Source organism: Podarcis erhardii (assembly GCF_964252035.2).
Source record: "Podarcis erhardii genome assembly, chromosome: 8".
Classification (NCBI taxonomy): Eukaryota; Metazoa; Chordata; class Lepidosauria; order Squamata; family Lacertidae; genus Podarcis; species Podarcis erhardii.
The window spans coordinates 70,325,767-70,343,152 of NC_138499.1; the positions used below are offsets into that span (position 1 = coordinate 70,325,767).

General features: G+C 46.5%; 1 protein-coding gene across 1 annotated transcript in view; it reads right to left on the bottom strand.

Annotated features, from left to right (window-relative positions):
• The window catches only part of CDH6 (cadherin 6), a 168,228-nt gene that overhangs the window by 20,412 nt on the left and 130,430 nt on the right, over positions 1–17,386 (bottom strand). Inside the window, exons 7-8 of the mRNA XM_081873029.1 lie at positions 13,810–14,063; positions 511–647 (exon numbers count right to left, since the gene is read on the bottom strand). Of these exons, the coding sequence (XP_081729155.1) occupies positions 511–647; positions 13,810–14,063 (391 nt within the window). The remainder of the gene's footprint in view (positions 1–510; positions 648–13,809; positions 14,064–17,386) is intronic.

The window sequence follows — 17,386 nt, forward strand, 5'->3', positions numbered from 1 at the left end:
GAGTGATGTACTGGGCTCCGGGCTTCTAATTAAATCTGGCCCTAATGAAATTAATAGGGGAACGCAGAAAGAAGTAAGTGACTTGAAATGATGGCCTTTTAAGTATCTTGGTCAATGCTACAGGGCTGAATTTGATTGGCACATAAAGAACAGTATATTTCCCTCCCCTCCTCAATATTATGTACCCCTTTTTGTGGGGAGGGGGTACAATCTATGCAGCTGTTCACAAGCAGCAATTGCCATCCTAATTAACCAATGGCCAGGAGGATTTCTTTAGTCTATTTGATCTGAAATGAGGGGCATACTAATTTCCTTTCCATTCAGGCACAAAGTTGCCTCTTCATAAGCTGTAGCCTTGGGAAAGAAAGAGGGGGAAATACAGAAGCTTTTTTAAAGTTTACTTCCCTGAATAACAGCAAAACAACCAAAGCATGGAGATTGACTTCCTTTCAGCCATTCTCCGCTGGAAGGCTGCATTCGTTATGGGAATGGTGTTTATGCAGAACTTACTGATCTCGGAAGCTACTACTGTAATGTTATGCCACAATAATGTTTCCCGGTCAAGTAGTTTGGAAGTAAATATTGAACCATTTCCAGAATCAATGTTGAATATTCTGTCCATGTCAGTATGCCGATCTACAGAATACCTGAAAATAGAAACAAAGTCATTTAGAGATCGCTCCAAAAATGCTTTTAAATAATTTTATGGTGCACTCTACAGCTATACTGCAAACACAACAACAAACCCCACCAAACCAATGTTGTTGTACTGATATTGTGAGCTGCAACATCTTGATACCTTCTGTGATTTGGGAAGGATTTACCGGTATCTAAGGATCCCGGTCGGTAGAAACCCTGCTTCAGCAGATGGAACATTTATAATTCCTCACCATATATTTGCTAAAATCCTATTTTATTCACAAGACCACCCATTAAGACACAACCCAAACACAATAGGCCAATTCACAATTTCCATGTCAAGTGCTACAAGGGGCATTCTGGAGTTCTTTACTTGAGCATAGATTTTTTAAAAAATATTTGGCTATCTCTCTCTTTGTCTCCTTGGTACAGAGATCAAGATTCAACAGGTGAACAACTTGCATTCTTCAAAATACAAATGCAACTTGTGAAGTTTCTTGTGCAGAAAATAAAATTTTCAAAGCGTGATATGGTAGAAAACCTACCACAAGATCATTTCCTCCCAGCTCAATGTTTCCATAGTATAATATAATTTTGTGAAAATTCCGTGCTAATGATCATGTTGAAAGCTAATGTGGCATGAACATAGCGATGCTCTGGCTTATTCAGGCTGCAACTCTCTTGCACATTTATGTCCAGGTAAGCGTAACATTCTTTGCAACCTAAGTAACTTCACCCAAGGCATCACAAGGCCTTACTCCTGAGTAGTCATGTCTACGATTGCACTGCCTATCACAAGAAAACAGAACCAAATGTGTTTCATTGCACTTTTCTGCCTCAAGAATGGTTGCGTGCATTGGTGAAAATTTTGTGAGCTCTGTAGCCTTCTCTATAAACCGTGAACCGCCCTCCGGGTATAGGGCGGTATATAAATTCAATAAACAAAATAATAATAAAATAACTGTAGGGCACAGATTTACTCATGCAAGGGAAGGAACAGGCTGTTGTTTTCCTACACTTCCCAATTGAACAGGATGACCAATCACTGCTTCTTAATAATTCAATACCAAATGTACCCAAGAGCAGGACTTGCTGAAAATCACTGACCCACCTATAATGGAAATGTCAGCAATGCAATTTTTGATTTTTTTTTTTTTTACAGGATTTATAATATTTTGGCCAGGCTGGCAATAAACTGCAGGATATAGGAGGGCAACAGATGAAATGGATCAGTCGGCAAGGGCTATAGAATGACCGCTCACCAGTATTGTAGGTGGACGGCTTTTGTGACCTGGCACAGGCTCCCTGGCCTCGGGAGCCGAGCCATAGCTGTTGGCCATTGCTCTGTCCCCTGGGCTGGGCGGCGAGGTTGCAGGGCTCCCGCCTGGCCCTGGTTCAAATTAGCAAATTGGCGGGGGGGGGGGGGGCAGGTGGAGCAAGGGCCAGGTAAGGAGGATCCTGATGATGCCTGCCATTCAGTCAGCTACAAGTGTCATGGAGAGAGGCTCATTATTGGACAGTTCAGGGGGTAACCGACTGGGAGCTACGGAGCTGGGAAGTGATATGGGGAAGTGGTACCTTGAAGCCTTTTGTTTTACTAAGCAGAGCCTCTTGCCCCGTAGTGTGGTAACGCATCCCTCACGCAGCAGTGTTAGTAGGGCCCCGTTAGAGGGGTTTGTGAGGGGAGTCACTGACCATGAGCACTTGGTGAACTCCCCTCCACAACAGGAAAAGGGGGGGGCAGCTGCATAAATGCACATTTTGCAGTGTCCCCCAGATTCCTGTTTGACCCTGCTTAGCCTCAGACCCCATATTCTGTGACTTTCAGAGATTTAGAAGAATTCTGTTTATTTGGTCTTGCAGAGAGTGCATATTTCATATATTTCATATTGTTCAGTGTTCTCTATAGATTATATAAAGAGTTTATATTGACATTGCATTGTTGTACTTGGTCATTGTGTCGCCTTTGGATATTACTAGCCTCAGACCCGGGAACGCGGGTGGCGCTGTGGGTAAAAGCCTCAGCGCCTAGGACTTGCCGATCGAAAGGTCGGCGGTTCGAATCCCCGCGGCGGGGTGCGCTCCCGTCACTCGGTCCCAGCGCCTGCCAACCTAGCAGTTCGAAAGCACCCCCGGGTGCAAGTAGATAAATAGGGACCGCTTACCAGCAGGAAGGTAAACGGCGTTCCGTGAGCTGCGCTGGCTCGCCAGATGCAGCTTGTCACGCTGGCCACGTGACCCAGAAGTGTCTGCGGACAGCGCTGGCTCCCGGCCTATAGAGTGAGATGAGCGCACAACCCTAGAGTCTGTCAAGACTGGCCCGTATGGGCAGGGGTACCTTTAGCCTCAGACCCCAGCTGGGGGACTGCGAGGGATACACACCCAATGCCTAAGCCAAAATTTTCCTACATCTGAAATTAATAAAGTTGTGGCCTGTTTTAATCCTATACCTATGCTGTCTTGTGTCTTAACTATCTGGGGCCTGGCTCTCAGGGAGGAGGGTCTGTGCCTGGGTACGCAAAGCTTCCCTCCTGCCCGTGCCATCCGAAAAAGCTTCTCATGCATCACAGTAACACTGCACAGGCAAAGGGGGAGGAATACTAATGCAAGGAGATGGCTTTTCTTTCCATGGCAGTAGTAGGGGCATACACACTCCAATCCACAAGTGTATAGTCTGGGACCAGCTGGGCAGCTCTTTTTCTTTGCAGGAGTGCCGCACAGCCTGTGCCAGGTTGAAGTGGTTCTTCCTCCAAATGCTCTCCGATAAGTGTTCACTGTGGTATCTGTTAGAATTCCTGCTTTGTGATTGCAGTCATGGGATTGTTGTCTTTCACATGATGTGGTATGTTTTGACTCCAGAGTGGGAAGTGACGGAGACAGGATGTTTGTGTTACTGTGCTCCGTGAAGAGGGACTATTGTCCTTTGTTCATTCTCTTTGATGTCTGATGCTAGAGAGAGAGGGGGAGCCATGTTGCAGTGCTCCGTGTGTGTTTACATGTAAATAAAGTAGATTAGCCAAAATGCTGAGTTGCTGAGGTCTGTCACGCAAGCTGCGAAGACTCTGCAGATCCCTAAGTGTTCCGATGTCTGTTGGCATTGGTCGCTGTGATGTTCGGGCTGAAGAAAGCTTTTGAAACTCCCGAACCAGGAGGGAGAGAACATGCCAGTCGGGCATGTGTCTCTGCCAGGGTTCTACTTGAGTGTAGGACAAGCTCCTGACAGTGTCTACTTAGGCAAGGTATTGCAAGTTGCCCTCCCATATCACTTTACCTGTTTCAACCACACTATGGTTGCTGTAATGCCCAGGAAAGCAGCAGGGGAGATTGGCTGAGGTTGCCAAGTGGAAGAGTTGGAATTCAGCCAACTGTTTCCCTGCTCCCAATGATTGGTGCGGGAGAGAGGGAGAGTGTGCTGGTCCCATGGGTTACCCCAGAGGCGAGGTCCAAGTCTGGTGCAAGTCAAATATGCAACGTGGAGGCAGTCCGTAGTAGCTGAAGCTGGGTGCAGGGCAGGGTGTCAGGTGAAGTCAGGAACAGGCAAGCAAGCAGGGAACCAGGGCAGGTCAGGAGCTCAGGCAGGAACTAGCAACCAACAATGTTGCTCCCGCAACTTGGGACTGGGTCTGGTTGGCTTTTATCTGCCCTGAGTCATAGGGCGGCCCCGATCCTCTGGTGACTTGCCTCTCCTGGCCTGGAGGCGAGCACTCCTCCTGTGGGAACTTAGTTCCCTCCATCCACCTCTCTGCCCTGAGCCTCTGTAGCTCAGGAGAGGCTGGAGGGTTACTGGACCCAGAGGCAACCTCAGCTTCCTCTGACGGGGCTGCGAGTGGAGCACCTGCAAGCAATGGGTCCTCCATCTCCTCAGGAGCCAGAGCAGACTCAGCTGATGCCTGCACCTGAGGATCCAGCACAGGTGAGGACCCTTCAGGCTCAAGCCCCAGCCCCGGCTCAGCTGGTTCTGGAGGCGGGGAATCCTGTGCAGGCTGGGATCCCTCAGGTTAAGCATCCGAGTCTGAATCCCAGGCCATCACAGAGAGAGAGAGAGGGTTGGATGGGGAATAAGTTGGCTACATGGTGGAGCTCCTTCAAAGCAAGGGTTTTTAAGTGGGGTTGTATGTAGTCACTGTGAATTTAGCATCTGCTCTCAACGTAACAAACTTACAGGGCCATGGCGTTAGGTTACCGTTCCTAATTCCATCTGTTGAAAGGTCAGCAGTCAAGCCTTCCTGATGAACGGATTAAAGTGAATTAAAGATCATGAGACTTTCTGCTGCTGCTGCTTCTTTTCAAGTGAAAGGAAAGAACATCTCCCTGATACCTTTTAAAAGTCTGGGGCTGGAAGAGTTTGTGTGTCTGTTGACTTCAAAGGCTGCATGCCAGCAGAAATTCTCCTGGAATTATATGAGTTGCAGAAACCAGGACCTCAAGCTGGGGCAACAATTAATATCTCAGACATATACTGAAAGTTGGCAGTAGTGCCACAGTTTGGATTTGCCAAGTTATTTAAAAAGCTTTAAGCAAGCATCTTTCACATATTCAGCGAACTGGGGATTAGCGGTGTAAGTTTTTCAAACGGAAGCCTAATATCCAGAAATCTGAACATCACAGATTTAGCACAGTGTATGTGACACAGTTCTCGGAAGCAATGGAGAAAACCTGTTTATGTTCGATTCTTAGTTTGCAGCCTGATGCTAACCATTTGTTTTAGCTGCAGCCACCCTTAGGAAGCACGGCTATGCAATTGATCATGTTAGGCTGTAAGTGGAGTGAAGAGAATGCCCTAGCAAAGCCCTAGCAAGGGAAAAGTGATGCCCAGGAGAAAAGAGGTTCTTTGGGCAGTTTACACCCAATGGGTGGGAAGCGGTGCATGTACTCTCAAGTCAGACAGTAGGGGGCTAAGCCTCTGTTCTTCCAGCTTCTTGGCAAAAGATGAATAATGGATGGAGCTTTAGTTTGCACCATGCTACATGGTTAAGTTCAACTTCCTAGCAGCAGCCACTATCACAGAGCTGATCATCACTGTAGGGCTGTGGGGTATCCCCATGGTGATCAAACAGCTGTTTCATCTCTAGAAGGACAAGGGACTCGTGGATGTCTCTCCTGCCAACATGCCACCACCAAGATGGGTCTACCTGTAGGACTACAGCAGCTGCTGGATTACCACTCCCATCATCCTTGACCAACAGCAGTGTTGGTTAGGGCTGATGGGGGTTGGAGTCCAACAGCACTGGAGGCTCATGGGTTTCTCAGCCCTGCTCTAGAAGAAATGGGGTGTGGGGAGGCTAATGCTGGACTCTCAACCCTCTAGGGCTGCGGTAGGGGCTTGAGCTCAGTCGCTCATTCCAACTCTGCAGAGAACCTACCGAACTGCAAGTTTCAACCTGTTTGCCCTGGCGTTTCTGTTAGTGTTCGTATTGTATTGTGAATGTATTTCACAAAGGATAAATGGTATTGGGGAAAGGAGGTGGCAGAAGGCAGTGGCTTGGTTATTGTGTTGGTTTTATCTTTGGCTGTGAATGTGAGAGGGTGGGGGCTTCATGAAGACGCTTTCTGGAGGATGCTGTGAGGACAGGTAAGCTAAGGATTAGTAACTTATGCAATGCTACAAAGGAGTTTTGAAAAAAAGAATTAAACCCTCTCTTGGGCTCAAGGGAGAGACATTCATTAATGTATATGTAAATAATACCGGTTGTTCAACTGCCGCCAACCTAACAAGTAAAGATTTATCTTCAACTATTTGTGTAAGACGCATATTTTTTTGTCACAAATGGCTAACCATTTCCCTCCTCCCACGGCATAGATCTGCACCTGAATACAGTGGTGCCTCGCAAGACGAAATTAATTCGTTCTGCAAGTTTTTTCGTCTTGCGAGTTTTTCGTCTTGCGAAGCATGGTTTCCCATAGGAATGCATTGAAAATCAATCAATGCGTTCCTATGGAAACCGCCTTCAGACCAGGTCCGGGGACAGTCTGTCCCCCGACCTCTTCTGAAGGCTGGGAGGGGGACAAGGGCTTTTCTTCCCACCCCCAGCATTTAAAAAAACCCCGGGACAGCAGAGGACTTCTCCGCTGTCCCGGGGTTTTTTAAAATGCTGGCGGGCGGCAGCTAAGGCTTTGCTGCCGCCCGCCAGCATTTTAAAATCGCCCCGGACAGCGGACTTCTCCGCTGTCCCGGGGTGATTTTAAAGCCCCCGGGAAGGCAGGCGGGGGGGGGAGCAAAGACTTTCGCCCCCCGCCAGCCTTCAGAAGAGGTCCAGGACCTCTTCTGAAGGCTGGCGGGGGGCGAAAGTCTTTGCTTCCCCCCCCGCCTGCCTTCAAAAGCCATCCAGGATAGTGGGAAGCGCTTCCCTGCTATCCCGGACCGCTTTTAAAATGCTGGCGGTAGGGAGCAAAGCCTTTCGGCCCCCGCCGGCCTTCCTGGACCTCTTCTGAAGGCCGGAGGGGGGGGAAGGCTTTGCTCCCCACCGCCAGCATTTAAAAGAGGTCCCCGGAGATTTCCCTATGGGCTTTCTTCTTGCGAAGCAAGCCCATAGGGAAATTCGTCTTGCGAAGCGCCTCGAAAAACGGAAAACCCTTTCGTCTTGCGGGTTTTCCGTCTTGCGAGGCATTCGTCTTGCGGGGCACCACTGTATTAATATTATGAGGATGCATGGTTTTCCCAGAAATCGCTACATGCACAGGCAGGGGTGGCTCATACCATTTTGCCACCTGAGGAATGTGCCCCGCCCCCTAATTCAACCATTGCCACTTGTATTCCCCTACCTGGTGGTGGGGGGGGGGAGGGACAAGTGACAACACTGCACTCGGGAACACCAAGCTATTGCCAATTCAGTGAATGCCAGCATACTCCTCAGAGCGTTGCCACTTGTCTTCTCCACTCCAGGGGCAGGGAAAATGAGCAGCAACACCACCACCTCCATTTTGCTGTCGAGAGGGGGCATTCTGGCAGTGGCAGAAGCGGTGGGGCAGGCAGGGTGCCGCCTCTTGTGCTTCTGCCACCTGAAGTGGATGCTTCACACTGTCTCATGGGTGGGCCGGCTCTGCACACAGGATCATCTCCAAGCAGAACACTAATGCGACACAGTACTAATAGGTAACACCAAGGTTTGGCAAAACGCTAGTTCTAAATTATTTTTCTCATTCAGAAAGAATACAAGACAAGGTTGTAGTAGTTAAAAGTATATCCTAATTACATTGTTAACCCTGACCTAGAATAATGCTTTTAATAGGCTACCTTCTCATTGCTTTCATTCCATTTAAATAATCCCAGGTCTCTTTTGATCAAGGGCTGCTAATTATGTTGAATTGGTGGTGACTTTGACTTGCGGATCATAGCCTATTAAAAATTAAGTCGACAACATCAAACTCATTTTTTACATTTCTTTAATGAAATTACTGGTGCGTGTATGTTAGATTTCAGGGCTTTATTCCCTTCAAACTTGGGGAAATTGATAAGCTAGAATGTTAACAAATATATGAAGATGCTGTCATTAAGTCCTTAATACTTATACATAAGGAAATGCAGGGGTGTCATAAGGCAAGGTTGTGCAATGTTCACATCAGTTATGTTCCAGTAAAATTGCTTAGAGATTATGGTTCTAACCAGCCTGCAATTTCCAGGATCGCCATTTAATTTTTTTTGTTACATCAGCTACTTTCCAGTCCCGAGGTACATACACATGCTGTTTTGTACACAGTATGCACTGCAAAATTTTGAGGTTGGGTCCTGCTTGTATACAGCAACAGCAAACTCAAGTGCTGAATTATGACAGCTATGTAGCAAGAACATGGCTCCTGGTATCAAGAGGGAGATATCTGCATACCCAGAGAATCTGAGGTTTGCAGAAGCAGAACAAACCATTAGGCCAGAAGTTGTATGTGGACCTCCCACCCCACCCCACCACGAATGGTCCAATGACTGAGCACAGAATGCAGCATATTGGATAAGGAAAACATGAGGTGGAGAGGCGGGAAAACGGAATATCATATCCTGAAAGAAGGCATAGCTGATTGGCATACTGAGCAGGAATACCCCACACTGCAATATTTTCTTGCAGGTACCTCTTGTGATACTGACTGAATGACAACGTAGCATCCTTTAAATGTGCAGAGTTCATGGGCTGAACTGCTCTCAAGGACAAAAGTGCTACCTTAGATTAGATGACGTGTTAACAGGCTACCCGAGCTGGATCAACTGTTTTGTTATATATGCTGCAGTATTTTGAATTTGCTGGACAGGGGTCCTTGTTGTCCTGGAATTCTCTCAGAGCCCCACTCAGCGGAGAACTGCCCATCCACTCTCTTTGCCAAATCCCTTTTCAATTCCACACAGCGGCAGACAAGGCGACGGTCGCTTTCTGTGTAGCCTGACAGATAAGGATGGTTGCAAACCAACCGGACGAAAATGGTATGGTCTGTTCTGATGCTTTATTGACGTGCAGAGATCAACAAGCAAAGTTTTCCACAGGTAAACACAACCCCCTGCTGCTGTATGCACATCAAGTGGTTGTTAAATGAAACAGCTGCAGCATTTGGTTGAAGTGTTGGCATATCCAAGTTTATTCAGGCGTAGGCAGGGATGATTGCAACTAATCTCAGCTCCTTTGCAATGCCTGGTTGACATGGGAGACGGCAGGTTTTCTGTATGGCAAACATTGGAGTGAAGGAGGATGGTGTGGAGACTGCGGTTGCTGGTATGTGCCAGCGCCTCTTGGGCCACAGTCTCCATGAGGTCTTAATGGGACTAGAGCCTCGTTGGAGTCAAGACTGAAAACTGTCAGCTCTAATATTGTGATAGTTGTACATCTGAATGCATTTATTCATCTGGAATGTCACTCAGCATCCAGGCAGGCGAGGGGAATCAGTGACTAAAATGTTACTCTATTGACAAATGTAAGTGTCACTCAATCTGCTAGTGCCAAAGGCAGACTTTTTACAAAATCTGCTCCTCGGAGATCTTCCCCTAATTGCTTTCTTCAATGCAGCGTCCCTGTATTTAATGCAACTGCAAGCCAAGAAAATCTGTGGGCCACTGAGGAATGCATGTGTGAATTTCCTCTCACACACATGCTAAGCATCTTCATAATGACATTATGAAGCATTCTTTAATGGGAGATCAAAGGGCTTTCAAGCTGACAGTGCTCTGTGCTAAGGTTTTTCTTTTTAAAGCAACAGTCAAGTGGAAAAAATTGAGGGTTTTCAATGTAACATCAAGTGTCTGAAGGTTTTATTTCTAACTGTCAGGGGAACCTGACAAGTAAGTGACAAGTAGAACATATAACGGTCTAATTGCATCCTCCCCCAAGCTGCGAGGGAAAGTTAGAGTTAGCATTTACACTCATGATGGTGTGTGTGGGGGGGAAATCACTGTCAAGACGAGGCAGTCCTAATCTAGGCTTGCGGATCTTGGAAGATGCTAGGAGAGGAGGCACCAGAAAAGCCCTTCAGGCTAACATAGGCAAGCAGTTTGGGTGGTAGCACGGTCCTGCTCACTTTCTCTCTACTCCTGCACAGCATTTAGGTTCCAGAGGCATGTCCAGACAGGCTACCTTTGATGCTTTCTGTTGCTGTACATCTCCATCCAAACACGCACTCCTCGGCCTCATTTTGCCTCTCTTCTCCTGTATCTTTCTTCTATCAGCTCCCACCCACGACTGAGTAGAAAGATGGAGGGAGAGGTGTTGGTGAGCACCTTTGCAAGGTGAGAAAGCAACCTGAGTGTACATACCACAGATGCAGGAAGAACAGCTCAGAGGCAACAAAGGAACAAAGGAGTATGGACACAACAAAAAGGGAGTGAGGTTTCTAGCCACACCAAGACAGAACAGGGCTTGGTGCCCTGAAGATGTCTTGGACTACAGTTCCCATCGGCCTCAGGAAACATGGTGCTTGTGGGAGTTCTAGCCCCAAACATCTGCAGGGCAACAGGGTGAGGAGCCCTGGTGTAGGGCATGCCTAAGTGAATGGTTGAGTGGGGAAAGCAGACGTAAGCCAGGCATACATTTGTGTTTGCCAAAGCCATCAGCCTGATCTGGCCTTCCAGTCTGCTCTCACCTGTCAACACTGCTGATGTAGGCTGTGAGATCTGTATACAGTGGTACCTCAGGGTACAGATGCTTCAGGTCACAGACCCTTCAGGTTACAGACTCTGCTAACCCAGAAATAGTACCTCGGGTTAAGAACTTTGCTTCAGGATGAGAACAGAAATCGTGCTCTGGCGGTGCGGCGGCAGCGGGAGGCCCCATTAGCTAAAGTGGTGTCTCAGGTTAAGAACAGTTTCAGGTTAAGAATGGACCTCTACCAGAGGTACCACTGTAGTTTGGTTCACTGTGTGATGGGACCTCCCTCCGCCCCCCCACACACCAAAAAAATAGTACCTGTGTGCATAACTGGGACCTGAGCAGATGATCTGGGGCCTGGTACTTGCTGTAGCAACTTTGAAGTTCAGGGTGGGGAGGGGAGTTGAGATTGTCTCGAGGGGGACAATCCATCCTGTGTCTGCACTAGAGGGATTATTGGTGGTGTTGGGCCAGAGAGAGAGAGAATGGGTTTTTGTTTGTTTGTTTGTTTGTGTGTGTGTGTTTGTAGGATGGTGCAAACCATCCCTGAGTGTGCTGGCGAAGGTAATATAGGATGTGGTTTTAGAAAACCCTTTCATGGTGGTGCTGGGGAACTTCCAATATGCTGAGGCTGCCTCAAATGGGCTGGCTTGGGAGTTCATGCCCTCCAGGACAATCATTGGACGATCTCAGTGTAAAAAAGGTAAAGGACCCCTGGACTGCTAAGTCCAATGAAAGGCGACCATGGAATATGGTGCTCATCTCACTTTTCAGGCTGAGGGAGCCGGAATTTGTCCACAGACAGCTTTCTGGGTCATGTGGCCAGCATGTTTAAACTGCTTCTGGTGCAATGGGACACCGTGATGGAAGTCAGAGCACATAGAAATGCTGTTTACCTTCCCGCTGCAGTGGTACCTATTTATCTACTTGCACTGATGTGCTTTCAAAATGCTTGGTTGGCAGAAGCTGGGATAGAGCAATGGGAGCTTGCCCTGTCGTGCAGATTCGAACTGCCAACCTTCTGATCAGCAAGTCCAAGAGGCTCAGTGGTTTAGACCACAGCACCACCCACTCCATTCTCAGTGGCCCAACACATTTGGCCGGACATACCCTCAAGTGGTTTTTTTCACAAAGCAGATAGGGGGCCCCTGAGACCTTCCAGTAAAAGGTTGGTAATAGATAGAATGATAATAATGATAATAATATATTTTCCAAAGGTATCTACTTTGTTGGCTCCCTGTATTGTACCTGCTTTGATGGCTTCCTGTCTTTCTGCACCAGACTGAGAGTACAGGAAATTGTACCTCTGGAAGTGTGCCATTATGTTCAACAGCATTTTGTTCAACACTTAACCTTATGCTTCAACTCCATTTACTTCAATAGAACATAAGCATTGCCAAGCTCTCCCTGGCTGCCACTCCTCACTCGCTTCTTGCCTTCATTCGTTCAATTTTTAAACAAATAACATCTCGCTAATAGTTGCCGATGAACACTCCAAAAAGCTGCTTCTGTATTTACATTCTAACAAAAATAATGGAAACATCTCCTTAATGGTTGCCATTATATTTATATCCTGAAAGCAAACTCTCCGCCTGCTGTTTGTCGATTGGCACGGTTGGCCAAGGTTACAGGTTGCCCTTTGATGTGCATCAATGCCCGTGACCACCATTTTGGGGGTTCTATGGCCCATCAACCCCTGAGCTGGGTGTCTGGACAAGAAGCTCTTCCCCCATGCTCCCTTTAATGGGATTGCCCTGCTTTTGTGGTGCTCGCTTAGTCTAAGGATCCATTCTCAACACCTTGTCCACCATCAAGTTGTGACAGTTGCTTTGAGGCAGGCAGTATCTCCAGATCGGCCAGTTGTCCTGAAGGGAACATTCCTCACTGCCCCTCCAATGGCGACCAAAGCACTTCATAGCAAGCCACACATCTAGCCATGCCCCAGCTGCTCCCTACTTAGTGAAGCTCTTGGTACCTTCTCTCCGTCTCTCTCTTTCATCTTTCTCCCACTTTCTTCAGCTGCTTCAGAGGCCCAGCAAGCCGCCACTGCTGTCCATGTAAAAAATAAATTCTCCTCCTCCTCTGTTGTGCCTGGTGCCCTTCTCTTCTGAAATCTGGGAACTGCGGCCGAGGCACGGGAGTGGCACGCTTATATTTCCATGGAGCAGATCAGAGGGAAGACTGTGAGGCAAAGCAATCCCCTCTGGTCTGCTCCCTGAGCCATGCCCACAGACTCCTCCGCAATTGGCTGTGCCACCTGCAAAAGAGTCTCCTGAAGCAGGTGCAGCTGGCAAAGGTGGAAGCAACACCCCCCTGCCTGCCTACATCGCAGGAGCGAGCCCTGCCTGCTGTGGCCGAGCTAAGCTGCAAACAGCACTTCCCCAGAGATAAGACAAGCGGTTCTTATGTATTCTGTGATGAAAGAATCGGAAGAAGTCTCACAGGGCAGACCTAGAAATAACACCCAGCTAGACCAGAAGCCTTTCTCTTAGGAATTGTAGGCACAGATACACCGAAGGAATTGAAAAGACTGTTCATATATGCTACTACGGCTGCAAGGAAGCTGCTTGCCCAGAAATGGAAAGATGACAAGATGCCCATGAAGGCGGACTGACAGATGAAACTGCTAGATTACGCAGAGATGGCGAGATTGACAGGGAAAATCAGGAAGATCAGAACTTCAATAGAGATTGGGATGAATACAGATTGCATTTAAAAGAACACTGTAAACACTTGAACTCTTTGGCAGGCTCTAAATAACTCTTGCAATGTTACAAAGACTTTGAAAACAATAGAGGAGTGTAATTTGGATGAACTATTATATGCAGTTGACAAAGGTATTTAAAAATCTACGGAGGGGAGGAGGGAAATCCTAAGATTCGAAAGAATCTTGTTTTATTTTTAATGTTTTCAAGTATGTTAATTGTGTGATTGATTTTGTAAAACCAAATAAAAGTTACTTTAAAAAACAACAACAACTGAAATAACACCTAGCTATACCAACTATGTCATTCTCAACAGTAGTAAGATATTGGCATTAACCCTCCCCCCCAAAAAACATGCTAAGTTCAGAGATAAAACAAAAACCTCTATGCAAAAAGTCTATGCTTACTTGATAGGATTCTTTGCAACGTCAGGGTCTCGGGCAGTCACGGTTCCTATGACAGTGTTTATCTGCACATCTTCCTTCACTTCAAATACGTAGGCTGGCCTGCTGAACACTGGAGGTTCGTCTACATCCTCCACCACAATTCTGACAGTCGTAATGTCTTTGAAGGGTCCCAGATAGAGGAATCTGGGGTCCACGTGAGGATTGCTTGCCTCCACTTTCACAGTGAACTGTCTCTTCTTTTCAAAATCCAAAGCCTAGGAGCAGAAAATGCACATGTTAAATAGAAAGCTGATAACAGCTTTCCTGGGAGACCTGACATTCAAAGAGGCAGACTGAAATGCGTGGAATGAGCGCGTTATGCACTTCAAAACAAACATTTGCACTGCAATTCAATGCATGTTTGCTCAGAAGGGAGCCCTACTGTTTTCAACGGTACATACGCCTGAGTAAGTGTATCCAGGATTTCGGCCTCAAAGGTAGGGTGGTTATGTGCCCTATTTTAAAGAGGAGAGAGGGTGTCTGGTATAAATATAAAGAACCACAAGGCGGGAGAGCAGAAGGGGCAATGAAGTTGCTCATCAACCTTTAGCAGAGAGTCCTCCTCCATCTACTACCTTCTTTCTCTTCTTCAAAGGACAACACTTCTTGTTGCTTCTTGGAGAAGACCAAGGAATGCAGGGTGTGCATTTGAGGCCCAGCTCAAAGAAGGGCTTGCTCCAGAAGGAAGGTGTGCTTGCTTGAATTGGGACTGCTCAAAATTGAGCAGAGGTGTTTCCGTATTCAAGCACTCCCACTTCAAACAATTGCCCCATTTATGCCTTGGGAAGAAGAAAATATACAATGGCAACTTCGAAAATCTTTCTAATGTCCAGAGATAATGTGCTGCTGTGAGACAAGAGGTTTGTCCTCCGATCCGGCACTTTTTAGAAGTCATTAATGACCTCATTTCTGTTGGAACATTCCTGCCTTTCCTACTCTGACACTTCCCAAATGTGTTTGCCCAACGACGTTGCCTTCCCACACTTCCTTGCAAATGAGAAAATAAATCACCCACTCTGAACTGACTTTTGTTTCCCTCAAAGCTCCTACCTGAAAAGGAGACACATTTTGGGGGGAAGCTGTGTGTTGAAAGCCGTTCCTCACTGGAAATGCAACTATGTTATGTGAAGTCAAAACCAATGTAGCGTGGCGTTTGGTAAAAGAGCGTAGTGAGGATGCTGTTGTGTTGTGTCAAGGGAAGAGAAAACCATCATTTGTTTTACTTCATTGCTTGTTAATGAGCGCTGACAGGTCAGTCGATGTTTCTGGAACTAGCTGTAGATGCTTGCTCAGTAGTGCTTGACGTCTGCCAGACTTTTCTTCGTGAGCTTTGACAGTGTCTACCGAACGTGGACACAGCCCATGTGGTTGGCAGGGCTACCCCAAGATATTTTGCTGCCTCAGGAAGAACAGCAATTGGTGCCCCTGCTTCCCCACCTCTGCCTCACCATTCAATGTATATAGTGTGCAAAACCTGGCTAAGTTATTTTGGCACCTGAGGCAACAACCCCTCAGGTACTTCTCTCACGCCCTGGCAGTAAAAAATACAATAGTAATAAATGCAACAACTGACAATTCGCTGCCCTTTCATTACACCCCCAAATCAGGGTTGTTGAGGTTTTTTAGATGGCTTCTTCACTCTGCCTAACAGCACAGACAGTCCTGATGCTCTGTTGCGAGCTGGAGAAGTGGCTATTGGTTGCAGTGCAGCCAGTTAAAGAGGAAATAATATGAGTTTTGTAGCTGAGAGGATGAAGGAGTCTTGGGGGAAAGAAGGAAACACTCCAGGTAGGAGTGGATATATCCTTCAATTTCCAATTATCCCCGTTTCTCATTTTTCCAATCTTAATTTCCGTTCCCCACATTTCAACATCACTTTGGGATTTCTAAAATAAAAAAGTTGTCATGAAAATTCATCAGCACTTTCGTGTGAGTTTCTCACAGTATGCATGTTTGCTTAAGAGGCACCGTTTTTCAAAGCAAATTTCCCTAATGCGCTATATTTTCGTATGTTAGTTTCACAAATGTGCACTTTTTTATGCACACTTTTATATATGTACAGTGGTATCTCGAGTTACAATCGCTTCAGGTTACAGACGCTTCAGGTTACAGACTCCACTAACCCAGAAATAGTACCTCGGGTTAAGAACTTTGCTTCAGGATGAGAACAGAAATCGTGCTCCGGTGGTGCGGCGGCAGCGGGAGGCCTCATTAGCTAAAGTGGTGCTTCAGGTTAAGAACCGTTTCAGGTTAAGAACAGATCTCCAGAACGAATTAAGTTCTTAACCCAAGGTACTACTGTACACGCTCCCTGGCATTGCAAAAGCACACAGCAAAGCACAACTTTTGATGGATGACCGTGTTTGGTTTCCATATTGTTTTGGGAACTGCAGATTTGGTAAGTTCGCCTTTAAATGCAAACTGAGTTGAATTTCTCTCCTACCCCTAGTTTCAAATAGAAGCTGTTTGCTTTTGGGGGAACTGATGTTGCTTTATAGGCAGGCTCTTTCTGACTATGGGGCTTCCCCCCCCCCCCACTATGTTCAATGCATAAACAGATATTGCAAAAATGCCACAAGCTTCCAGTGCTCTCTCCTCACATGTAATCAGCCCCCACAGAGGCTGCCCCTAGAATTTCCTATTGCTCGAGGAAGTGGGGGGAATTGTGCGTGATGTAGTTGCAATTAGATTTGACTACATCGTGAAATCCTGAGGGTACAGAAGAAACATCACAAGCAATTTAGGTGGAAAGGAGACAAACCATGCCTCTTCATTTTTTATCCCCTGTACTGTATGAAACCTGGCCAAAGCATTATTTTTCAGAACCAGACACAAACAGAAAATTGAGTGATATCAGGATCAAGTCCTATGAGGCATTTCTGTATGAACAAGTTATGACGGGTGTTGTGCAGAGATCTACAGGCAAAAGTCCGTGTTTGAGACTCTACACAATGTCTTTTTCGTGTTGGCTAAGTTTGAATTGATGTGGGCTGATATCTGTAACCTTATCAAGCTTGCCAGATAAGTTGCTCGTAAATGAGATTAGTGAAATGTTTTCTGACAACGAAGGTGTCATATTAGTAGTTCCCACTCAGGATCTTATAAGGCTCTGCTCTTTGAAAAAAGAGACACAACAAAAGAGAAAGTCAGAATGTACCCGAATAGAATTATTAATTGCATTGTAGGGGGAAAATACATAGGAACACAGAGCTCTAATATGCTTTTGCAGTAGATGTGATATTAACTTTACCCAGCTTTTCAGAGTTTTTAATTTCAAAATGTTTCATATGCAACACGGCACAGTTTTTGAGAATTTGTGGGGGCTAGCGGAGCAGATTCCTAGCCAGCGTCTCTAAAATGTATCCCCTCCTTGTAACATGTAGAAAAGAACTGGTCTGTAAAAGAGGCCAGATTGCCATTTAACAGAACAGATCTGCTGCACCTAGGGATGTCAAAGAATTCTGTCGGTAACAGAAATGGCCACTGTTCACATTTTTATCCCAGGTCCAGAACAGAAATCAACCCAGCAAATACAACT